Source organism: Pleurodeles waltl, chromosome 7 (genome assembly GCF_031143425.1).
Source record: "Pleurodeles waltl isolate 20211129_DDA chromosome 7, aPleWal1.hap1.20221129, whole genome shotgun sequence".
In the NCBI taxonomy this organism is placed as follows: Eukaryota; Metazoa; Chordata; class Amphibia; order Caudata; family Salamandridae; genus Pleurodeles; species Pleurodeles waltl.
In genome coordinates, this window is record NC_090446.1 from 1477735936 (window position 1) to 1477762201 (window position 26266).

General features: G+C 44.8%; 1 protein-coding gene across 1 annotated transcript in view; it reads left to right on the forward strand.

The window, feature by feature from the left end:
• Window positions 1-367: 367 nt before the first annotated feature.
• Window positions 368-26266, forward strand: part of LOC138246539 (p53 apoptosis effector related to PMP-22-like) — a 51604-nt gene continuing 25705 nt past the window's right edge. Inside the window, exons 1-2 of the mRNA XM_069201202.1 lie at window positions 368-495; window positions 20432-20652. Of these exons, the coding sequence (XP_069057303.1) occupies window positions 20478-20652 (175 nt within the window). The 5' untranslated portion in view covers window positions 368-495; window positions 20432-20477. The remainder of the gene's footprint in view (window positions 496-20431; window positions 20653-26266) is intronic.

The following is a 26266-nucleotide window of genomic DNA, read 5'->3' on the forward strand; positions in this document are numbered from 1 at the left end:
GATAATGAAGACACAGGTTGATATGGTGCCCAACTAGCTACGAGCACGCTCTCGGGCTCTTTTATTTGACTGGTGAGGCCTGTGTTGGATGGGTGTGGGCCCTCTAAGGTAGCTGTGTAGTAAACACTAAAGGTGTCCAGCAGGACACTGCACTGCCCTGATATCATTTGGATGAAATGAGGAGTCACAGATCCAGGTACACGTGCATTGTAGAAATGCCTTACAAAGCACCGTCACGTTAGCTGGGCAGTGCGCTGCTCTTAACCCCGGTGGGGGTGGGGAGGTCTTACTTCCTAAGCGCTGCCATCCTCTGTCCCCAACCACGCGCACACGCCACTTCCGTTTTCGAAGTAACAGTAACTGTGAGATTTCTTCACCCAGCTCAGTTACATATAACGTTTCCCTGTGTAGTGCGGCTTCTAGCCACTTGGACCTAGTAGCCCTCGGCAGCATCGGGTGGAAGCGCTCCGCTAGCTGGACATCCTTCGGAAGGAGGTGAGCATAACGAGTTTATTAAAACAGCTCAGGGGGTGGGAGCATCTGCTGTAAAAACATGCACGTATCATCTAATTTTGCTATTCCTTCAATATAGATCAGCTGGTTGGGAGCCTGCTGCTTGTATCTACTGCAGCCTTCATGAATTTGAACCCTTGCATCGGGCAGTTGAGCCTTCTATCCTTCCCTGGTCGATAAGTTAAGAAGCATTGCTTGGGGCAGTGGCAACACTGTTGTTTAACGTTCTCAGAACGTGCGATATGAAATAGAAGTTTATGACGGCAGTGCGGCAAACGTAGACTTTTATTATTGGAGAGTTGCTATAAAGACTGCCATTGACCTAGGTAATATTAACTCATAATATATCACTACCTAGACGAAACATGGAAAGAGAAAACTCTTGTGCAATCCCTTGTGTTTTTTTTTTTTTTTTTTTTTTGCGGTTTTATATAGCGCCAACTCGACCCGAAGGTATTGGAGCGCTTTACATGAGCACCAGTTACACAAGGACACATTCATGTTTTGGTAGGCACGGGGAAGTTAAGGGATTTGCCTAGCGTCACAGGGTGTTGAACCGACGCCGAGACTCGAGCCTGATTCCCCAAGCTCCAAGACAGCTCTGGCCATTAGGGTGGTTGTTATTACTTATTAATAAATTTTATTATCACTCTTGCTTTTACTGTTTTACTATTGATGTTACTATGGAGTCTGCGAGGATGTGTGTGAAAGGCAGCTCGGGCAATAAGCCAGAGTCCCACGGCACAGCCTTTTTCCTTTAATACCCTACTGGCGTAACAAAGGCCGCTGAGGAGAGAAGCCTGGGGGGCCTTCTGAACACAGTACCCTGGTCTGAGAGCTTCTGCGTGAGTTCAGGGGGGTGGGGGAGGGTTCTATGTACTTTGCAGCCCCCCACCCGAGGAGGGCTTTCGCAGCTGCTGAAGTATTTTCACAATAAGTGTTTTCAATAGGTCAGAGAGCGCAGTAATTAGTCTGGGAATCAGGACACTATTTTTTGATTTGTGTGTGATTCATCACGCACAAGCGGAGGGTCAGAGAGGAAAGGTCACTCGCTGGGGCGATGGTAGAGCTGTAAGCGTTTCATTGGATCGCGCTCTCGGTGTTGCAGGGTCAGCTGCTCTATAAACACGAGCATTGACAAAGCTCATAGTAATTGTTTTTTTTAAATAGTGAGAGGTTTTTTTTCAAGCGTCGCTAACAGTGCAAGCGTCCCTCACACACTGCGCACATACAGCACAACAGCAGTTCAGCAGTCATAAATGGACAAAAGGCAAAGAGGACGCAAATAGAAAAGGAACGGAACAGGATATGGGACACACTGGAAAAAAAAGTACATTTCAGCCTTTTTAGGTCTGACTTTACAGTGCAGCTGTAGCCATTCATTATGTAATCATAAAGATAGATTTCAGATGTGTTACAGAGAGGGATTGTGGGTCCACCCAGATGCTAGTCTCGTCAGCGTTTGATTTGATTTGGTCAAAAATGTGTGCTTCCACCAAAAGAGTGCATTACTCTCAACCATCAGTATCTTTGGTTTTCCTACCTGCAGTGAGCCAGGGCTCCTTATCAGGTCAAGCTTCAGTGCTGCAGAGGAGACCCACAGCCTCTTAGGTCACACACACACCACTCCTTTCTCTCTCAGCAGCACAGACGGGAGGATGACAGTCAGGAGGAATGTCTTGTTGTTTTCTAATCCCAGCCCTCTCTTCCCTTTCCATCATCTGTGTAACATGACACTCCTTCAAAGAGAGGTATTTTTTTATTTCTAAATCCTATTTTAAAGATTTATGGGCAGGACAGCTTTAAGTTTCTTGGCTTGCCTGTGCTTATTCCTCTCTAGATTTGTGCCCAAGGTCCTGTCTGTCCTTACTTCATCAACCTTTATATTTGGAGTCATTTCAGCAAGTTATGTGCATCTGGAGTACCCTCACATCATTGTTTTTTTTACATTGTTAGAAATTGGGTCTTTGGTTGGCAGTCAGGTTACACCTTGTCCAAGCAAGGACCTTCACTCTAGTCAGGGTAAAAGAGAATCACCCTCAGCTAACCCCTGCTTACCCCCTTGGTAGCTTGGCACGAGCAGTAGGATTAACTTCACAGTGCTAGGTGTAAAGTATTTGTACCAACACACACAGTAACTCAATGAAAACACTACAAAATGACACACCAGTTTAGAAAAATAGGAAATATTTATCTAAACAAAACAAGGCCAAAAAGACAAAAATCCACAATACACAAGTCAAGTTATCAATTAAAAAGCAAAAAGAGTCTTCATGTAGTTTTAAACACACACTAACACTATTAGCGTGAACATTTACTTTGGGTGCATCAAAAATAACCCCCGCACGGGTGAGTGTGTGTCAAAAAGGGCTTGTGATGCGTTGTTTTCACTCATGAGCAAGAACTTGCGTCGTTTCTCCTTTTTGTCGGGTCGGGCATGTAGTTTCTTCTCTCAGCAGGAGAGCAAAGCGTCGATCCGGTCAGCACTCTCAAGTCCAGACAGGCCTTGCGTTGTTTTTACACGTCCAGCAGTGTTTGCGTCAGAAATCTATCTGCATGATGATCCAAGAACCATGCAGGGCGGGTTGCGATCTCACCAGCCTCCGTCAGCGATGCTGCACATCGTTCCTCCAGCTTTGTGGGTCGATTCTTCGGTCTCTTTACAGGCGAGCGTTGATTTTCAGCCTCAAAGCCGGCGGCGTGTCGATTTCCCAGCTGCAGATCGGAGTTGCGTCGATCTTTTACCTGCACAGCGTTCTGTGAGTGGATTTCTTCCTCTTAAGGTGCCAGCTTCTCCTTTCAGGGTCCCAGGAACTGGATGGGCACCACAGGCAGAGTAGGAGTCTCTCCAGAGACTCCAGGTGCTGGGAGAGGTGCTGTCCCTGAGACTTCAAACAACAGGAGTCAAGCTCTAAATCAAGCCCTTGGAGATCTTCACAAGATGGAAGGCACACAAAGTCCAGTCTTTGCCCTCTTACTCTGGCAGAAGCAGCAACTGCAGGATAGCTCCATAAAGCACAGTCACAGGCAGGGCAGCTTTTCTTCCTCAGCTCTTCAGCTGTTCTTCAGGCAGAGGTTCCTCTTGGTTTCCAGAAGTGTTCTAAAGTCTGTGGTTTGGGGTGCCCTTCTTATACGCAAATTCTCCTTTGAAGTAGGCCTACTTCAAAGTAAAGTCTCTTTTGAATGTGAAATCCTGCCTTGCCCAGGCCAGGCCCCAGACTCTCACCAGGGGGTCGGAGACTGCATTGTGTGAGGGCAGGCACAGCCCTTTCAGGTGTAAGTGACCACTCCTCCCCTCCCTCCTAGCACACATGGCTCACCAGGAAATGCAGACTACACCCCAGCTCCCTTTATGTCACTGTCTAGTGTGAGGTGCAACCAGCCCAACTGTCAAACTGACCCAGACAGGGAATCCACAAATAGGCATAGTCACAGAAATGGCATAAGCAAGAAAATGCTCACTTTCTAAAAGTGGCATTTCCAAACACACAATCTTAAAATCAACTTTACTAAAAGATGTATTTTTAAATTGTGAGCTTAGAGACCCCACACTCCACATGTCCATCCGCTCCCAAAGGGAATCTACACTTTAATCAGATTTAAAGGTAGCCCCCATATTAACCTATGAGAGGGTCAGGCCTTGCAACAGTGAAAAACGAATTTAGCAATATCTCACTGTCAGGACACATAAACCACATTACTATATGTCCTACCTTAACCACACACTGCACCCTGCTCTTGGGGCTACCTAGGGCCTACATTAGGGGTGTCTTAGATGTAAGAAATGGAAGGTTTAGGCCTGGCAAGTGGGTACACTTGCCAAGTCGAATTTACAGTTAAAACTGCACACACAGACACTGCAGTGGCAGGTCTGAGACACGATTACAGAGCTACTTATGTGGGTGGCACAAACAGTGCTGCAGGCCCACCAGTAGCATTTGATTTACAGGCCCTGGCACCTCTAGTGCACTTTAGTAGGGACTTACTAATACATCAAATATGCCAATCATGGATAAACCAATTACACACACATTTTGTAAGGGAGCACTTGCACTTTAGCACTGGTTAACAGTGGCAAAGTGCTCAGAGTAACAAAAACAGCAAAATCAGAGTCCAGCACACATCAACAACCTGGGAAACAGAGGCAAAAAGTTAAGGGAGACCACGCCAAGGATGAAAAGTCTAACATACATCCTAGGTGAGGTAGTGTTAGGGGGCAGTATGCTGTTTTTATGTTTTGGGGAACTAATTCATTAAGCGGTATTAAGGGGTGTTTAGGGTGCATGGAAGGGTAGTGTTGAGGGGTAGGAAGGAATTTTTAGGCTTCAGGGAAGGGTAGCGTTAAAGGGAAATAAGAATTTGTTAGAGTTCATGGATGGTTAGTGTAGTGTGTTTTTGCATTTATTAATTAAACATACAATACAATTATGTGTAATTTACGTTAAATCTATTTTTATGTATTAAATTAATGTGTTTATTTAATATACTGTAATTTTAAATTACTCTTCCTTGAACCCCAAATCCCCTGTACAACCTCAGACATGGCCCTGTGCTCATGGTTGATAGTCATCCAAATCTTCTGTAGCCCACTGACTCCTCAGTGTCTCTTCTGTCCTTATAGATTTAACAACAATGTGCTTTGTGAGTGTTCTTTACCACTAATGCCTCTTACATTGGGGGAATGGGAGTGGCAGTGTCGCCATCCTGTGTTCTCCAGAGTCCTTGAGGATTACATCAACTTCAACCACTAATCTGTGAATTCAGAGAGGTACTTAGAGGTTGTCTCTCTGATTCCAGGTCAAATAACCACATCTTTCTAGAGCAAGCGATTCCTGAAATATTCCTATTTAAATCCTTAACTCAACACCCCAAAAAGTGTGTTGTCTCCATCTTTGTCTTTGTTGCTCCAGTAGCCATTGCTGGTGCCCCTGGCCCTTGCCACCTTGCCATCAGAATTTAGAGATGATGCCTGGTGAGCTTTTCATCAGAGGCTCCTGATCCTTTAATTCCATTTCATGTATTTCAATGAACTAGCACTTGAACCAGCTACAATCCTAATGGACTAGCCTGCGACTATTTGGACCCCAGGAGACTGTGTCCATGCACTGGGCACTGGACAATATCAATATCCCACCCACAAGAGAAATCATTGGCGTTTCCCAGGAGTAGGAGGATCATATATTCTATGGGTAGGGGGCACGAGAAGATGAAAGAATCCTGAGCGAAACAATCATTAACGCCCCTTCAGGAGAAACTGATACTTAAATCACTGTAGTTCAGGCATAAAGATACAATTTCCGTTGAAGTGTAACAACGTGAACTTCCTATGCTCTGAACTTTTGCACCAACAAATTGAGATTTAGAGCCACTGTTTCCCCAATTCTTTTGCACAGACTGTTTGCTAAAGAGTATTAAAGTAGCAAGTTTGGGAGGATGAGCACATTCCTTTGAATAACACTGCTCATAGTTTGTTAAATATTTTTATATCAGGAGTTTTGAAAGCCATAACAATGTTTAGGGTCGCAGATCTGGTCAGGAAGGTTCCAGAGAAATCCGTGTGTCTTTGCTAATCATCATGTAGAGGTTCCTTTTCATATGCATATTAAAACAATTTTCCAAAGTAATGCATTGACTAAAGTGGTAACTAATTGATGGGTATCACTGTGGTCTGATGTGTTCAGGGTGGTTAACCCACATCTCCTCATTGAAAAGGTCTGGAACTGCTCTGCTTATTTACCTTAAGAGAGCCAAGTGCTTAGGGAAAATACTTGGTCATCCACTTTGGGACCGGTACTGGGTCTCAGAACACCAGTCGTAAATGGCTCCTGGTGTCATCATTGGTTTCCAATAATCTTTGACCAACCAAAAAAAAAACAGATTTCGCATGCCCGATACACAAAGCTATTTGAACATTGAAGATTACTTTAAATAAAAAAATAGCATTCTCTGCAGGTATAAAATCTACTTTGAGAATTCACAAACATTCATATTATACTCTGTTAGAAATGTGGTCTCTAGTTGGTAGGGGTTTGCACCCTGTCCAAGCAGGGACCCTCATTCTACTCAGGGTAACAGAGTCACACAGCTAAGATAACCCCTGCTCACCTCCTTGGTAGCTTGGCATGAGCAGTCATGCTCATCTCAGAGGAAATGTGTAAAGTATTTGTGCACACACATTGTAACACAGTGAAAACACCACAAAAGTACTCCACGCCAGTTTAGAAAAATAACCAATATTTATCTGAGTAAAACAAGACCAAAACGACAAAAATCCCCGTACACAAGCACTTAGAAACACAAGAGCTCCAACTATGGCTATCACAACGTCTTGACGGAGTCATTCTCAACAGTCTGATGCCACTCATGAGGGAGTGCGGGCCAGTTACAGAGTGGCACGAGCGCCAGGTAAAGTACCTTGTAAAACGAGGAGGAAAGAAAGAGGTTGCATTGAGTCAGGGAGATGATGCGTCGCTGGAGCCGGTGAAGCACTGGTACCTTACTGGTAACGGGGGTGAGGCGACAGTTCCTTACTGATGGGCAGGGGAGGTGAGGCGTTGGTTCCTTATGGTTGCAGGGGAGGTGATGCGGCATTGGTTGCGAGGCATTGGTTCCTCACCATCCGGCTAGATTGATGAACTCAGCAGGTGAAGATGTGAGACATTGACTTAGTAGTGTTGCAATCACTCCATGGGGCTACAGGTGCTGTCGGAGTCTGGTGCCCTATACGTCGAGGACACAGCACTCAGGACTCACGCTGAGGCAGGACTTCAGAGGTGCTGTGGTAGTGTCGGGCCTGCATGGTCGGTCACGATCATTGCACTCTGTGGGGACCACAGCTCAGGTGCAGGCAGAGGCGTGGAGTTGGACAACGGCACCGGATCCAAAGTCGCTCTGGAGTTGATGTACTTGGAGGCATATTCATACCCTGTTTACCCTGAATTAGCGTAATTTTTTTAACGCTAATTCAGCGCAAACCTAACTCCATATTTATATGAGTTAACGTCATTTTCTGGACGTGAAAACCTACCTTGTGTCAATGAGATGCAAGGTAGGCGTTACCGTCCAGAAAAATCACAATATGGCCTTAGCGCCATATTTATCCCCCATGCTAAATTCAAGCACTGGGGGATAGGGGCCGAGCCATTATCTAACGCCTGGGTATGGGCAGGCGTTAGAAGACCTCTTGGGCATTTTTCCATGGTCAGGGACCATGGAAAGAGCCAACAGGTGCCCATCCCTGGCCCCAGGGACACCCACACCAGAGGGACACCACAGGATGGGGGACCCATCCCAGGTAAGTCCTGGTAAGTATTTGTATTTTTTATTTTTTTTCCTGCTGAGGTGCCCTGACTCGGGCCCCCTGCATGCCGCTGGCCCCAATGGCCATGACCAGGGGATATTCGCCCCCCGGGCATGGCCATTGGGGCAGTGGGCATGGCTCCTGTCTTTATTAAGACAGGAGCCATGTCCATAGAGGATGTGCACCAATAAATGGCATTACACTGCTTAGAGGCATTTGTTTGCCTCTAAACAGTGTAGAGCCATAATTGGGCGCACAACCTCCGATTCCCCCTACGCCTCCTCCACCCGGTTAGCATCATTTACAATTATGGTAACCAGGCATTAGTGCCGGCTATCACCATTCCTTAAATATGGTGCCCAGCCGGCATCCAGGAATGGCGCTAGCCGGCGCTATATTTTTACATGCAAAACTGCGCTAACGCAGTTTTGTGTGTAAAAGTATAAATCAGGGCCTGGTTTCTTCTTGGTTACACCCGAACTCACTCCCAGGGGTCCAGGAACTGAATCTGGCACCACTTGGCGAGTCAGGACTCTCAGCAAGAGAACCCAGGTACTGGCAGATGAAGTCTCTGATGTCCCTGAGACTTCTAACAGGAGGCAATCTCATTCCAAGCCCTTGGAGAACGTTTGGAAGCAGGAAGTAGAAAGCAAAGTCCAGCCCGTTCACTCCCAGACAGTAGCAGCAAGCAGCAGGCCAGCATAGCAAAGCAACAGGAAGAGTGGGAGTCCCTCCTACAGCATATAGCTCTTCTTCATGGCAGAATTACACTTAAAAGATATTTCAAGGCAATCCCCATGTTACACTGTGGGAGAGATAGGTCCTGCAATAGTGATAACCGAATTTAGCAGTATTCCACTACCAGGACTTGTAAAACACACCAGTACATGTCCTACCTTTTAAATACACTGCACCCTTCCCATGGGGCTGCCGTGGGCCTACCTCAGGGGTGACTTACATGTAGTAAAAGGGAAGGTTTTGGCCTGGCAAGTGGGTGCACTTGTCATGTCTAAATGGGGGTTTAAAACTGCACACACAGACACTGCAGTGGCAGGTCTGAGACACGTTTACAGGGCTACTAATGTGGGTGGCACAATCAGTGCTGCAGGCCCACTAATAGCATTTGATATACAGGACCTCAGCACACATAGTGCACATTACTAGGGACTTACTGGTAAATCAAATATGGCAATCATGGATAAACCAATCACCAATGAACAGAGAGCACTTACACTTTAGCACTGGTCAGCAGTGGTAAAGTGCAGAGCGTCCTAAAACCAACAAAAAGATCAGCTCAGGATCAAGAACAGGAGGTCAGAAGCCAAAAAGACAGGGGAAACCATGCCAAGAGCTAAGAGGTCTAACACACTCATAGTAATAATTACTTAAAAATGGATTTTTGTGTAAGCAATTCTACTCTCGGGGACTTAAAATGGTGGAGAAAAGGTACCTTAAGCTCTGCGTGCCTAAATGTTTATGCATTTGTTCCTCATCACACATTTTCCCACTGACCTTTCCCACTTTGTAAAAGCTCATAAATTTACTTCTGCTTAAGATAGGACTAAAAAGGTCATTTAGAAGTCAGCAGAGATGTCCACCAGAAACTGGCAAGACTCCCACCCAACTGAATTCATGGGCGGACGGAGAAGAGAACACGATCCATAGTCCAAAAATGCTGGACCTCCACAGCTCAACTGAGGGGGCTTTGAATGTGTGAATGCAGTCAAGTGACTGCAACTGTGTGCATGCACATTTTTGTGCACTCCAGGGAAAGGGATGTGTATATATCTATGTGTGTTGATGATTAGCTAGAGGTGATTGTAAGGATCGTGACAGTGTGCAGAAGAGTGTGGGTGTGAGAAGTGTGTATGTTTCCATGTGTTAGTGTGATTTAACGAATGAGTGCATGTGTGGGAATTAAGATATAGATTGTTTGATTTGTGAGTTAGAAGGGGGAGGTGTATATGAGTGACCGAACGTGTCACTGAGTGTGCAAGTAAAAGTATAGTTGAGTATGCATTGAGTGAGTGACTGTGAGAGGCATGAATGTTTTTGTGAAGGCGTTACCAAACCCTTATGTGGGTGAGTTAGTGAGTAAATAAGTCAGAGAGAGAGTTAGGGGGTCATTCTGACTCTGGCGGTCATTGACCGTCAGGGTCGACAACCACAGAAGCACCGCCAACAGGCTGGCGGTGCTTCCCAGCCCATTCTGACCGCGGCGGTAAAGCCACGGTCAGAAAAGGGAATCCGGCGGTTTCCCGCCGGATTTCCCCTGCATGGGCTGAATCTCCACGGCGGCGCTGCAAGCAGCGCCGCCATGGAGATTCCGTCCCCCTTCCCGCCATCCTGTTTCTGGCGGTTTTTATGGGTGTTGTGGGGCCCCATAAAGATTTTCACTGTCTGCATTGCAGACAGTGAAAATCGCGACGGGTGCAACTGCACCCGTCGCACCCCTGCAACTCCGCCGGCTCCATTCGGAGCCGGCTTCATTGTTGCAGGGCCTTTCCCGCTGGGCCGGCGGGCGCTCTTCTGGCGGTCGCCCGCCGGCCCAGCGGGAAAGCCAGAATGGCATCCGCGGTCTTCTGACCGCGGAGCGGCCATTTGGCGGTGACCGCATGGCGGGCGGCGACCTCCGCCCGCCGCGGTCAGAATGACCACCTTAGTGTCAGTGAATTACTTCCATTGCATTCGAGTGTGGGCCTGAGAAAGTGTCATTTGGTTATTTCTGGACACATTGCAAGCACTGGATTAACTGTTTACCCCACTGGAGAAGAGTAAAAGCGTTCTTTTATCCAACCAAATGCTCCCACAGTATGAAATTTGTGGAGTGGACCATGAAAAGATAGGAGCAATAATTCAAACAGGGTCTGATTTGAGGCAATGCCATGGCAAGTGCTCTATGACCCACAATGCAATGAAGAATATTGGTCTCCCATGCCTGAGTTTTTTTATTACAGCCACTAATTGGGGTGAAGTGGGATCTGGTGCCACTGCACCTGCCACACTATTTAGAACACACCTTTGCTTAGAGGTGGGTGCGGTGGTGAAGATGCACAAATAAGTGCAGCCCTTCCTATGTTTCAGAAGGTTCCTACAGACCAAAGGCTCCCACGTGCTGATCTTTAGCAACCTTGTGTGTTGTAGGAGAAAGAGACAAGCGGAAAAGGCAGCGTTTCAATTCTGGCAGAGGAAGGGAACTACACAGGAGGCATATTTATTTTACACATGTTCCCATTTCAAGCCTTAGTGCAACTGAGTCATGTTTTCAAACAAAGTTTGGCTTGTGCTATTCTGTTAAATAAAGACACTGAACCATTTATAATGGTGTCATCTCAATGACCCATAAAATGTCCATACTAGTGTTGCTCTACTCATCTGCATTTACTGGAGCTAACTGCAACTGAGCCTTTATCACCCGATGGAACAGTTTGTCCCACCTTTGAGATCTCTACCTCACACATTCATCAAATTTCTCTGGTAATCCTTCCTTGTTAAAGATATCTCTCAAAAATTCAATTGCACTTAGATGGGCTTAATTGCTTATGGCTTCTTCAGTTGAGATTATTAAGCACACACATGCTCCAATCTCTTGAACAGCATTCCACTGGTCTGTCCAGGGGCAGCTCCTTCACAATGGTGAAGGAGCATCACCCCCCTGGCTGAGCCAGCAGCAGAAAAATAAAACAATAGTTCACTATTGTTTTATTTTTCTGCTGCTGGCTCAGACAGCAGTATGTGAAAAGAAGGGGCACGGCTGGGCGAGGGAGGGGAAGGGGGAGGAGAAGAGAGTGCACTTAAGTGCGCATGTGTGTTTGGCCGGCTGTCTCAGGCCGGCCAAGCACACATGCACACTTGGGTTTCTGCAGACTGGCTCTGTTGAACAGTCAGACTGGAGAAACTGCACAGGCGCCAGGATTATGTCTGAGTGGAAGTCAAAGCTGCTCAGACCAATTCTGCCATTGCTTTCATGCTAGCTTTAGCATGAAAGCAGCTCCAGGACTGCAGGGGAACCTGTGCTGGTGTCCCAGTAAATGCTGGGACACCACATTGAGGGAAGAGGAGCGTGAGGTGGCAGGAGACGACGGCGTCTGTAAAGGTACATATATTTTATTTATTTTTAATTTTAACCCCCCCTCCATCTCCGTCCCCCTGCCCCTCCCTTTGAGATTAGCAGTGGCCGCTGCTGGATCTGTCCATGCCCGGCCATCAAAAGACTTCACAAATTCTCCTTTTCAATACTTGTATCCATACATGGCCTTCATGGGCCAATTCCTGTACTGTTCTCCATGCCCTGACAGGTGTCAGTAACAGATTCAGCTGTCTTACCTTTACCCCAGCTATTGCTAACCTGATTGTAAGCACCCAACTCTTGTACCACTTCCTTGCCCTTTGGCTATCACTCCATCACAAAAAAGTTTGACTTTACTTAGCATGCTCTCCTCATCCATTTTTTGTTCATTTTTCCTCGCTCAACAGAGGCCGAGGCAACACATTGTCCTGGCTTATTATGCACACTTCTTCAATGTTATCTCGTATGCCATCTACTTCATCTTCAGGCCCAGGCCCCTAAAAGAAAAATCATCTGCAAATTTCTTTGCCCTGGGCACATAGCCGGAAAATAATGATACTCCTGAAGCCTGCATTGCCACTTTGGACTGCATGGTGTGGCACGATCTCCCCCTTGTGATGCTAAATAGACGTTTGGGTCCGGGCTCAGGCTGAATGTTGTAACCCAAATGTATGTCCTCAAATACTGCACACCCGAACCACAAAGCTTCTTTTTCTATAACTGAGAAAGTCAGTTCAGATTGCTACAAGGTTCTAGATGCAACCATCACTCTATTTCCTCCCTGCCTTCTCCCTATGTGACCACATCACCCACAAGGCTAAAGAATAATTTTCCATAACTGAGAAAGTCAGTCCAGAGCCCTGTACAACTCTAGATGTAACCACCACTCTATTTTCTCTTTACCTTCTCCCTATGTGACCACATCGCCATGACCAACTGCAACTGGCATCCAACATTATAATATTTTCATCACCGTGTCATATGGACTTTACAGGTGCACTTTTACATTGTCCTCTTTTCTGTGTTCAGATGCCACCTAACACTATTCACTCCATAGAAATTTCAAATGTTTCCTCATCAGAGTAATTAAGGGTACTGTTTTATTTCTGAAATGGTGTGAAAATATTGAGCAAAACCACACCACTTGGAAAGCTGTTAACTGAACCTAATTAGTTCTATTGGGAGCAGTGCATAATTTGTAAAACAAAAAATATGTGCGAGGGCTGTCATTAGGAGGCCACTGCATTTTGCACCGCCCATTGCTCCTCCCAACGTCGTCAGTAACAATACCAACACAACTACTAACCATCACTCCCTACAAGTATGACAATTCGGACTGTTCTAGGACTCCAATTCTATAGGAATGGCTTGGGCAGAAAATATTAGCATAGACAACTGATGTGTTCATCTCTAATTTAGACAAACAGTACCGCAATGTGGCAAACTGCCAGAAGTGCCTGTGTTGATAATTAAATACCAGGGGCCGAGCACAGTAAATCACCTGCTCAAATTAAGCACTGACTGGGAACATCCTCAAGTCATGTTCAACAATTTCTCAATAGATTTTCCTGGATACGTCGTTGCCAAAATAATCCATCCCGATCCCTTGCAAGAATGCAATTCTCTACCTTGAGAATCAGACCACTTTCTTTTAAGATTCTAAAACAACATGCAATTGTACATCTTGTTCCCTGACATTTCTCCCATAAACTGAGTTGTCATCTTGAAAGAATGTCACCCCATTACTCTATTAAACTATTAAGCAAAATACCCATGACCCTTTGAAATACTGCAGATGTGGATCGCAAGCCAAAGTGCATTCATTTGTAAAGGTAAACACCTTCCAGAGTAACAAAAAAGTAAAGTGACACAATTCAAAATCCAGCTCAATCTGCTGATATGGAAAATGAAGTGAATACCTCCACACCTTTCAACAACATCAACATTTCAGATAAGTTCAGAAGTGATCAGTGCTCCACCTCAATTTTGCCGCTAAGATGGCACAAATCTATGCACAATGTCAATGAGTAGTCTGGTTTGCATGCAAATACTTTGGGCACCAATCACTCTTAACTTTCCATTTTCTGTGTAATTCCCAACCAATACAAACACAAATTTTCCAGTGCTGCTTTCAACTCACTCTTTACCCTTAAGGTTATTCACAGGGCCATATGTACACTAGGCTTAGTGCCAAAGGTTTCTTAAGCAGAGCATTAACCGTGGCATGTTTCCAGGGTTGGTAGGCTAGCGGCGATGCTGGGAGGGTTATATTCAGGGTCGAAGTTCTTGTAGATGGTGTAGATGGTTTGCATTTTACCACTGAAGCAGTCTGATTGTCTGCCCTATAGGTCCTGGAAGGGGGTGTTTGAGGAGACGGATGGTGATGTGAAGTCTTTGATGATTGTGTGAAGATCTCTTTCCTTCTGTTGGTGCTGTTCTCTATGTGTTCGACTAGGGCCTCCTTTTTGGTTTCCCTGATCTGGTGGTGGTGTCTTCTTTGAGTGGCTATGAAGGTGTCCTTGTCGGTCTCTTTTCATCTGGTTCTCCATTTCTTCATTAATTGTTTGCAGTGTCCTTTGGTTGCTCAGAGTTCTTCTGAATACTAGTTGGTCTGCTTTTTGGCTCTTTTGTGGTGGATGTGTTTGAGGGGTGCCAGGGAGCTGGCCCAGTCACATAAGCGATTGTTGAGTTGGTCTGTTTCTGTGTTTTGCCCCAGTGGGGATTTTGTCTGGACTTGCACAGGACGTGGGTCCAGTCTGCTTCTGTGCTGTTGTTCCAGGTGTGGCTAGCCTGGCTGCTGTTGGTGGGTGTTATGAGGTGGGGGTGATTATCTGGAAATGGACAATGGAACGGTCGGTACAAGTGAGGGATGGGGTAGCGAAGAACCTGACTCCATTGAAGGCAGTGAAGCAGTGTCAAGAGTGTGTCTGGTGGATTGGATGGGTTTGGTGACATGATGCATGAGACCAAGGATGTCTAGGCTCTCGAGTGGTGTGGGGCTGGGGTCAGTCTGATTTTGAGGTCTCCTAAGGAGATGTATGCCTTGGAGTCCATGGCAAGGGGGGCAACAAAGTCTTGAATATTGTAAATTAAATTAATTGATGGTCCTAGTGGGGGGTAGGTAATCATAACTTCTACACACGGTTTGTGTTGTAGGGCCCATCTTTCAATCTTGTATCCTACCAGGATTGCTGTGATTATGTCCGGGGCCGATGAGGGGATCAGCCAGGTTTCAGTCAAAAAGAGGAGGTCCAGGGTGTCATTGATGAGCAGGTCCTAGAACTCTGTGGCATGTTTGCAGAGTGAGCGAGTGTTGAGTGGTATGCATGAAAGTGATTTTCAGGGTGCTAGTTTGCTGGTCAGGCAGATCTGCATGCTGTGGGAGGGCTGATTGATTGTAAGCCATGCGTGCGTTGAGGGTCTGGTATTGCATGTGAAATGGCAGTTTGTGCATGAGAAGGTACCTTGTGTGGTGTGGCGTATCATCAGTGGGGAATGTGTGGGCGGTGTTGAGCAGTAACAGGAGTGCAGCTGAGCACTTCTGGGGAGTGGTCGGACCAGAGTTCCTGGCCCTGGGCGTGGCCCAGGAGCAGGAGCGTAGTTTGGCCAGTAAGATTGAGGGGGGTGAGTTTCAGATTTTCCAGCAATCACGCCTAAGGGACACTGAGAGGGAGATGAATGCAGATTGGTAGGAGTATATAGTGACAGAAAACACAATATTTTTTAACATAACCAACATTTTTGATGACTTAAAAAACAGAGAGAGAGAGTGTGTGGGTGCATTTTTGTCTGAGTGTGCGTACCCTGGTAAAGTCCAACAGACACCTCCCGCACTCGACTGAAAGCACCTGTACCCAACATTTTATTATAAAATACATTTATAAGGAGGGTGTAACACCCCGAACACCCCCTTGAAGCTACGCCCCTGTCCAGGAGCAGACAGACGCAAAATGGCTTGCCTTTGGAACACTAGCAGCGCAACCGCTTCATGCTCCCGCTGTGAGGCCCCACCAAGGCTGCTACTAAATATGTCCTGGGAGGGGGAGAGCATGGAAGCATTGGGTAGGGTTTAGTGGGAGCACAGGAAAGCAGGAGGGGAAGCCTGGGAGCAGCAAGTAAAGAGCATGGGAGGAGGGAGTGGTTCACAGGTGGCAGGTGGAAGGAAGGAGACTGTAGCACACAAAGCATAAGGATGGAAAAGGATAGGCACCAAGAAGAGAGACTAAAAAAGGTGAAAAAGCAAGGAAAAGAGGCCCAACTTGATTAAACAGAGCTCAGAAAGGCACACATGTGTGCAAGAGAGAGAGTGAAGAGGTTCAAAAGGGTGAGAAGTAAGCAAAAGGAGGCACAAAAGGGAGAAAAGGAGAGAGAGGGGAGAGGAAGAGAGTCATGATGCTCAAATAGGTGAGAAGTGAGCAAAAAGATGCACAAAAGGGTGAAAGGGAAAAAGAGAGAGAGTCAAAAGTGGGCGAGAGAGACTGAGTGAGATGAGAGCAAATGAGTGTGGAGGACGTGGCAGGTGCCTCGAGGAGCAAGAGCCTGGTCTGCAAGGGCCTTGACTGGTCAGGGGCCTGGTCCAGGTAAGTCAGGGCCTGGGCACCTGCTTCATTACAATGAATATGAACAGTACGTTTGTAAGGAGGTTTATGAATAACGTACACAATAAAAAACAACATCAACATTTTTGTTATGAAAGCTATAGCATTAACACTCTCATTCATAACTTCTAAGCACTATACTAATCCTAGCACATTTGTAGTAAATTAACAATAATAGCCCTCACACAAGTATATGTACATTTTGCTGGCATACTGGCAGGTATTGCCTATGAAACTCTGAAAAAAGAAAGCTTAAAAAAACAAGAAGAGCCTATTTTTAGTTTCAAAGATGGTTCACACCACACATCTTATTCCAGAACAATAAGTTCAATTTTCAGCTCATGAAAGCAGCTGTGGGTGTTTGTGGTAAGCCACAGTCGACAGGGCTATCACCCGAGCAGCCAATGAATGCCAAATACTTCGCATCCTCAGCTAAAATGGGTGTGGAATCATGTTCCTGTGCCTATCACCTGCAATGAAGTCCTCTCTGATGCTTAACTCTCTATGTTTGTTTTCTTATAGATTATACCAGGCTTTATTAATTAATTTTGGGATAACTATTCAACAAAATGGCGTAATGCTCTTTCAGCTATTTTCAATAAGAAAGTGTTCTCTTGGAAAGACAACACATTGAACACATCATTAGTGATGAACCATGTAAATAATCAAAAGCAATGATTAGATGCGACTGTTATATTGATGTAAGCCTGATTAACATATGTGCAACTAGAGAACATTATGAAAAGAATGTGCATTTCACTTGATCACTTTTATTCGCTTGTTTAATGAATTCCTTGGGTCTCTTGTCATTCACAGAAGGGGAGTTCAAAGAAGGGGAAAACAGTCCCTAAAAGCGGAAGACAAAACATGATATTTATGGCAAAGGTCTGATGTGAAGTGGAACACAGCTTCAGATAGAACCAGGACGACATTATATCACAATAGAATACAGAACCTACATAGGAAGTACAAGGGCAAGATGTTCTTGCAAAGCAACACCCCTGTATTACATTCGCATGAAGTTTATTTAAAATACCAAAAGCAGAGGCCGGCCAGCACATGGTATGATGTGATATTGCCTTTAGGTTGGGGTTCTTCCATTTCTGGTGTCGGTGCTCCCTTAATAACCAGTGTACACTTCGCATCGAATAGAGAGCCGAAGAACCATGGGCCGGATGTAGGAAGAAAGCGAATTGCAACTTGCAATTTGCGAGTCCTTCCGACTCGCAATTTGCAACTCGCAATTTGCAATGCAGAACGGTGTCTCAGACACCTTCTGCAACTCGCAATGGGGTCGCAAAGACCCACCTCATTAATATTAATGGGATGGGTCGCAGTTTGCGACCCCATAGCGAGTCTGGGCACTCACGGGGATGGTGGCCTGCTGCAGACAGCAGACCACCATGTCCGTGACTGCTTTTAAATAAAGCAGGTTTTTTTTGTCCATCTGCAGCCCGTTTTCCTTAAAGGAAAACGAGCTGCAAATAGAAAAAATTACCGAAACCTTTTGTTTCGTTTTTTTTCAGAGTAGGCAGTAGTCCATAGGACCACTGCCTGCTCTGAAAAAATAATTTTGTGATCATTCACAACGGGGAAGGGGTCCTATGGGGATCCCTTCCCGTTTGCGAATGAGTTACCATCCACTTCAAGTGGATGGTAACTGCGAGTTGCTTTGCGACCGCGAAACGTACATCGCGGTGCGAGTCGCAAATAGGAATGGAACACCGCTTCCTATTTGCGAGTCGGAAACACATTTTGCGAGTCGATTCCGACTCGCAAAATGTGTTTCTGCATCGCGTGCGGGCATTAGCGCCTCGCAAACGGCGTTTTTCGCTGTTTGCGAGGCGCTAATGCCTTGCTACATCTGGCCCCATATGTTTTATCTTTAGGAGGAGCAAGGCTCCAGAATGAAAAGTGCTGTTCACAAGGTAGCTTTTGTGTGCAGTACCAAGTGCATTTCAGGCCTGGAGCTGTGCTTTGTGTATGCTGCTGCACGCTGTAGAATAATATGAATGATGCAGCCTTTGCTGATCATGTTGATCACTTTTCACGTGTAAATGAGTGTTATAAATGCCAATAACTATGAATAGATTGAGTATGGTAGCAACCTGCAAACACTGTCATCAATGCAATCACATTTCTAGCTAACTCATTAGTCCCACTGGCCTTGGTGAAATCACATTTGAGCACAACTATAGTGTTTTATCAACATCAATGGTGTTACATTAAAGTTCAACTAAGTGGTCACAATCAGAGACGTTTTAAGGCATGGGCAAAGTGGGCTCTGGCCCAGGGCCCATACTTTCAAAGGGGGTGGGGGGTGATAGAGCCCCTTCTGTTCAGCAGAGAGCAGGACCCTGATGACCTTTGAGAATTCTTAACCAGATTTCTTTAAATACCGTTTTCCTTTCATTTATTTTTTAATGTGGGTGATGTGTGAGAGTCTGTTGCAGACATTTTGCAGAGAAATGTTATCTTTATGTTTCATGCAAGAGCCTTAAAAAGCTGACATTCGATCATACATTCATGGCTGTTCCGAAAGGAGGCCTCCAACATACTTTTGGCCCAGGGCCCCCAAAATCCTTAAGATGTCCCTGGTCACACTGCCATTAATGAAGTCACATTCCAGGGCAAGGCAATGGCCCGATGACTTATTGAGTCGGATGCCAGGTAAACTCAATGGCCACACTGTCAGGGATAGGATCCTATAAAATGGTACCTCACGCAACACACATTTTACATTGATTCATTTGTGCCATTCACTATGGTACATCCAATGTCCTGATCAACCCAGTGGACTCTTTTGCAGGAATGGAGCCACATGACAATATGATGTTCCCACATCTTTACTGATGCCAAATGCCTGGTCACCTTAATGGCCTTATGGACGTTAATGGAGTAAAGCACATGTTTACAGCTAAATGTTTCCAGTGTTTATTTTTGTGAGTTCGGTTGTGGAATTCTAGTGTTCTGGAAATTTGGATATTCTGTCTTTAACCATGTTGACACATTCAAAAAAGGCAATTATAGGAAGGTGCAACTGTATCCAGACAGCAGCAGGGCTGTATACTTTCAAAATGATCTAAAGTCCAGGCACGGCCCAGGGTAGCCTCTTGTTTGTGTGTCATAGGTGTGAAATGTGGGAAGTAGCATGGAGGGAGTGTAATACGTACAGCTCCTTTAATGTTCTCCAACCATCTCCACCACTTACATGTAGCGTATACCTATCACCTAAATGATTTTTTGAACCGCTGTAGTTGCTGATGTTGCATGTTTATTGCTTTGGCGTCCAGGGTGTCAAACATCGGTGCCTTTCAGTTACCACTAAAACGTAGGATTTCCCATCATTCATGTTAACTATTTTTGAGAGTTTTCGTTTTTTTGGGGTATTTGGTTTCAACACAATACATTTTAGGCAGACCTAACGCTAACAATATACATGGAGCAGGCTTCAGATACGCCCCTCTCACCCATTGGCTTTCTTCAACCAGCCTCCTTCACCCATTGATCTGAGACTTTGTAAGTCATGTCTTGGTTCACATCAAGTGAAGTATTTATCTCCTGCCATACTGCTGGCTGTTTGGATCTGTCCTTCAAGCTCCAGTTGAACGCTTGCATCCAACGACTACTTTACAACTATAATTTTCTCTGTCCTCTCTGCTGGAGACCTGCCATGTTTTTGTTCTAATGTGCTAATGTTGCAGTAGCGCATTAGCTTAGACCTATTGACTTTGCCAATGTTTTCCAAATACCAGAAACCCTCTTTATTTGATTAGATGACATCCCAGGTGGCGTCGGATAATCTGGTCACTGGAAATGTGTTTGGAGGAGACTGAAAATAAAAGAACAATCCAAAGCATGTCACATGGTGTGTAAGAACACATAAGTTCAGTAGCATACCTGCATAGCATGTAAGGATGTTTCCTCTTGTCCCCATCTCTTTTCTCCTAGATCAGCAAGTTGGATAGCTCAGGAACAAAGACGGTGGTGATTGAAGATGAACTTGCACCTGAAGTTAGCAACTCTGCTGACACTCTGCTTCAGCGTCCTCTTCATCATCATTGCTTTGTCGTCAAACCATTGGATCTCCACCAATCAGCGCAATGGATACGAGTTCATGGGGCTCTGGAAAGCCTGCTCGCGGTTTGAATGTGTGACCTTGACTGGTGGAGGTGAGGCAAGATCTATTATTCTGCCTTTTGTTGGTGAAGGTCATGGGAAGACACTGTGATCATGAAGTATAGGCTCAACCCAATCGGTGATCCTTATAAAATATTAAAATATAAAATTGTGGTCCAATGAATCAGTTGTCAGAGGAGCAATAACTACTGACAAATTGAAAAACAGCTGTAATTACAATATGCTTATTTAAAGTGCAATGTTATTTTCCTTATGTCTCCAGTAAAAATATAGCAACCTGGCAATCCTTGTTTCAATAGGGGACTTTAACCTTATTCATATGATTATATTTAACCTCACTATCCTTATTTCTTTTTCTTTTTACAATTGGTTTTATCTACACCCTTCCTAACAAGGCATAAGGGACAAAACCAGCAGCTCAGAGTCTTCACATTGATAGTTTATTGCATTTATAACAGAAGGGTAGATGCAGCCCTTCAAATGTGGTTTCCATGCCATGAGAAGCACCCACAACCTGAACAGGAAAAGCCTTCGCATACCTAAGGAGAAATGTAATCTTCCAGTCCCCTCTCAGTCCTGGCACTCCCCAAAAAGTTTTCCCATGGCGGTGGGTGCTATTTCAATCTCTCAACTAGATCTTTTGTTTGCACAGATATGCAGATGTATGGCCCTCAGTACCTCTCTTAGCCATGCGTTCTTGCACAGTTTGCACATGGCTCAAGTCAATAGCGTCATGCTTGCGAGGGGTTGAGGATCCTAATTTAGACTCTTTAAAGTTGAAGCAGAGGAATTTACCCAGAGTTTGACTGAGGAAACCAAAGACTGGAGAAGTCTTCCAGGCGGCTTGAAGACCGATCTCTTGCTTCACTGGCATTATAATGATTAGGGAAAATCTAATATAAAACAGGTGCCTCCTGAAGTCCAAGATAGCAGATTGTAATTGAGTATTTACAGTGAATGTGATAAGCAATGAATCAGACACATCCCACGGATTGCTTTTGGTAGTGCTTGAGTGCAGGAAGAGAACTGGCAAATATCTTGCTTAAAGCATGGGTCCATTCCTCAGGATTCCCAGTAACAAAAAAATCTATTTTGAAGCACGGAAAGGCATGTCAATCAATAGCCCTAGCAACATTCCAAGACAACATCAGTAACCCCACCCACCATACAGTTTAGGATGTCTCTTTGCTGTCTCTATATCAATCCACAGAGTGTTCAGATTGACCATTAGTTACTGGAGAGAGCTGTAGTTGTATTGCTATGATCAATATGGGGGCTGGGAGACTCGGCCGGTCCAGTGTACAGTCTCCCGACTTTTATACACAATACATATAGGTGCACTGTTCAAAGACTTTTTATGTACACATTCATACACAGGGCCGAGTGACAGGGCACAATTGGCTTCTTTCCACCAAAACTCCTCTTCTTTTGTTCAGATGTGGTCTGGGAATCCCTCCCCTTAAAACTCTCTTGGGGCACTTTGGGGAACTTCTATACATGATCCGGCCCTTTTCCCGTCTGTGGAGAGGAACATGAACCACCCTTTTATGGTCTGTCTCAGGTACCTTTTTTGGGACTCCCTGGTCCTGAGCCAGAAGCCAGCTTCTTTCCTATGTACACTAGGAATAGTGAGCTTGGAGTTGCTGAACCAGAGGTCAGCTTCTTTCAGTATGATCTAGGCATAGAGAGGTGGAGTCTATCAGGTGCTAGTGTATCTCTGTAAAGCAATTACTCAAGATGTGCTCCTTCATTAACAACTTATACAGCCCATCATAACTCTTTACGTTACTGCTTTTTACTCAACCTTACACTGCCTTACTAGAAGAGTCTACAAAATCCACCTAAAATTGGCATGCCTGTATCTGGCTATCACTGAACTTCAGCCTATACTTCTCTGTGACCAAACCACGCTTTCAGTTGAGGGCCTCTTTCTTGGAGCCGTAACTAGCCTGGTAAGTGGCATCTAGGGTCAATAATGTATCCCTCCCAACAATGGGCCTGTGCTCTCACAAGGTAACTCCCCATCTCCCTCTGAGACTCTTTGAATACCTAGGATCACTTCCCTCCCAAGCTGCAAACCACTTATCCATGCCAACCCCCACCACATAAATAGGCACATGGTCTTTTGGGATGTGACATTTATCTTTCGTTCACACTTCCGTGTCACTGCCACCTGCCATCAATGGACTTAGAGGACCTTTGTAACCTCAAGTCCATATTGCATGGACTCTTCTGATAGGCCAGCAGGGCCTTCTTCTCTTCCAAGGCCTCAGTTAACCTTTTCTCCTCCAGTGCAAGGGCTGTGGCTGCAGTTGTCTTCTTTTTCTCAGCTGTTAAGAGCATTTTGTCTCCTTCAGAGCAATGGTAGCCAGTTGCAACTACAAGGCCCACTCCAGTTGTTGGTCCTCCAACCCTGATGGGAACAAACTGTGGAATAACATACTTCTCCCTGACAATGCAGTGCCCCTCACACTAGGGCTTCCTCAATATCTTCCTAATATTACTTCTCAGTCTCACCCTCATTTTCCTCTCAGTTGCACTGTAGCTGATGGACATCCTCCAGGCTCTGAGGGCAATGTGATAATTCTCCTTCTTGGACTGCTTGTTCAGCTTCAGTTCCTTTGCTTGCACACTTGTGATGGAGTAGCTCATCTGCCAATATCTAAATCATGCCCTTAGTGTTTTAAGCCCCAAAAAACACTGGAGTACACTTCTAAGGCCCCCAGGAACTCAGTGGAGTGTCAGACAGAGGCCAACAGCAGGGTCCAGTCTAGGTCTGTTTGCCAGTGGTCAGATTGGTTCTTCCAGATATAAGCTCATTGCAGCTGATGTCTCCCTGTGGCTATGCAGGAGGTCAGCCAACTGACCCTTGGAATCCATTTATTTGTGCTGAGTACAAGAGGGAGCAGGTCCATTCCTTTAGGCTACTCCCAAGTCACAAACACCAAGTCCAGTCCTCTTCTGATCTTCTACATAATGTAATATTTATGTCTGGCACTATCTACTGGGTGGGGCTGACTCCTTCCCCCTTCTTACCAATAGGCAGGGGTTTGCAATTCCTATAGCCCGACGCCCAGGACATATTTTTGGGGGCCAAGAGCAACAAGTGTGCATGTTTATTTTGTCCCTGGGACAAGTAGACCCAACCCTGTATGCACAAACCCCTTGGCTGCCAGTTTACAGTATGACATTATGGATCAGTGAAGGGTATTGTCAGCATTTAAGGTAACATTTGTGTCCATATGTTAATGCTGTTTGAACTTGTGTCTATGGTTCATTAATGCAAAGTCTTTATTATTAGGGTGAGCACTTTATAGAAATGCTGTAAGCTCGGACAGCACTATTGACAGTGGTTACAGTATAAAAATGTGCACACACAATTCCAAAGTTTAACAATTTGAGGATACATATAATACTTCTAGTTTGCTCTCTGGTTTGATGCAAATAATGGCAGAAGCTTAAAGGAAAGATTGGTGATTCTTTGCTTTCAAATAAAATGTTCACAAGAAAAATATAAGTAGAAAAGAAAAATAAACGTTTTGCTAAACTACTGTGAAATGTAGGTACAATTTCTTTGAAGCATCATTCAGTAAAATGTGTTGATGCATGCTAGTATTTAAAAAAATCATAATGGTAAAATCAATGTACCCAGTTCCAACAAGATTATGGGAAACATGAAGATAAACAAGCATTGGCAAAGCCAATAGGTCTGACATTGATGATCAGCCTTTTGGTTTTGTCATTGTGTGTCTTGTTTTAACATAGTTTTTTAAAAACTTTATTGTTGTGCAAGCTGCTAGACCCTTACCATCATAACAAAAATTGGCAAAAAGCTAAAATATCTTTGGTCTCAAAAAGCACACCTTGCCACTGTAGTTCAGGGCACTGAACAAAGCTACCAGATGAGTCAATATGCTCCTTGTGAAAGAATAGAATGCTGTCACTCACAGTGAAGCCAATGATAAACGGAGAGAGAGCTAGACTTTTAATACAATCAAACAGCCTTGGATAATCAATTAGGAGCATAAATAAAGAAATTCACAAAAATGCACACAATATATGTCCTTGTATTAGTGTAGATTTTTGACTTTCGTGAATTCACAATAATTTACCGAAATAAGCCAGAAACTCATACTCCTAGAAAACATTTGTGAACTGTATTTTAGCCCGAGCAAATATGCATGTGTGGATTTGCGCAGGCGAAAATCTGTTGAGTGTTTACAGGTTCCCACCCACCACTTTTTCCAACCCTGGAGAAAGTTTTACTTCTGCCCTTGTCAGGAGTACATTTCCAACCTTTCTCTGTGTGGGAAAAGATCAGAGAATAGCTGGTGAAAAGTCCAAAGACATGCAATTTAGTAGGATTGCACAGACTCAAAAGGGCATTCGTACCCTAGAACTATTGCTTACCCCTATCTCCAGACTCAGGATATAAATCTGCTGAAAGGTGCCAAAATAAGGAAATTGCTAGTATTCAAGCCCTACTATAGTATGACTGCTGGCATAGTCAGATAGTCTATTATCAGAGCTCTGATATAATGAGATTACTGCCATAATTTGTCACTGCATTACATGGCACCAAAGGGACAAGTGGATTTTTTAGCACGACAAGAAGGTTTCTGAAGTAACCTGTCCCATGGATATGTAGATATTTTATAAAATTCTACACCCCTGATAATAGGGTAATGATTTCCAGGAGTAATTCTAGGCACTTTTGCTGCAGTTTCTGTTTGCCCTGCTGCAGACAATACTACAGTCCCATTCGCTCTCAAAATCGAAGATGAGGAAACTCTCTTTCATTTGTGCAGAGCCTGTATGCCCATTGAGCAGTTTGGCCAGGTTAATGAGCAGCCCCTCTTCTGTAATCATTCCAACCCAGCTCTAGGGGCAGCTCTCCCAAGTGGGATTGGTGCTTGGCTGACTGGGAGGGCAAACCAAAAGGCATTCCCAGGTGTCAGCTAACATGTGGGCACCTCTTGTAAGTATCCTAAGTTCCTGCGTCCACCCAAACTGGTCAATACACATCCCCACAACCAGGCCTTTGTCCCAGCTCTGAGAGCACTTTTTACACGTCATAAAGTTGAACCACTTGCAAGGACAGCTGCTCACAGGGTAATGTGAATTAGCCTACAGGAGATTCAGGCAGGGACAAGGTAATTTCTAAAAAAAAATTCCCTAATATTTATGAAAGATTTACTTAACCATTGAGTGTGACTTTTCAGAAATATGAAAAATAGTTGTTTAATAATTTTTCTAGCTGATCCCTCCCAAGAGAAAGCAGAAATAATATTTAATCTCATCTTCAAATGTTCCGCTATGGGCTGCAAGCCTTCTTATGTTGAAAATAGCCTTTGAGTACTAGTAACTGTAAAGACATGGTAACTTTAAATTTCTACAAGTCCTACTTTTAAATACCATGTACTCTGTCTTATAGGCTGAGTACACATCACACCTTTTCACATGTACAGACACATACATCCACATGTATGTCCACACAAATGCACACACACGTTCACACACAAACACGCACACACACAGAAGTACACAAACATTAAAACACACACACAAATGTTACCACATAAACATGTATGTGCGCGCACACACACACACACACACACACACACTGTTAGAAATGAGGTCCCTAGT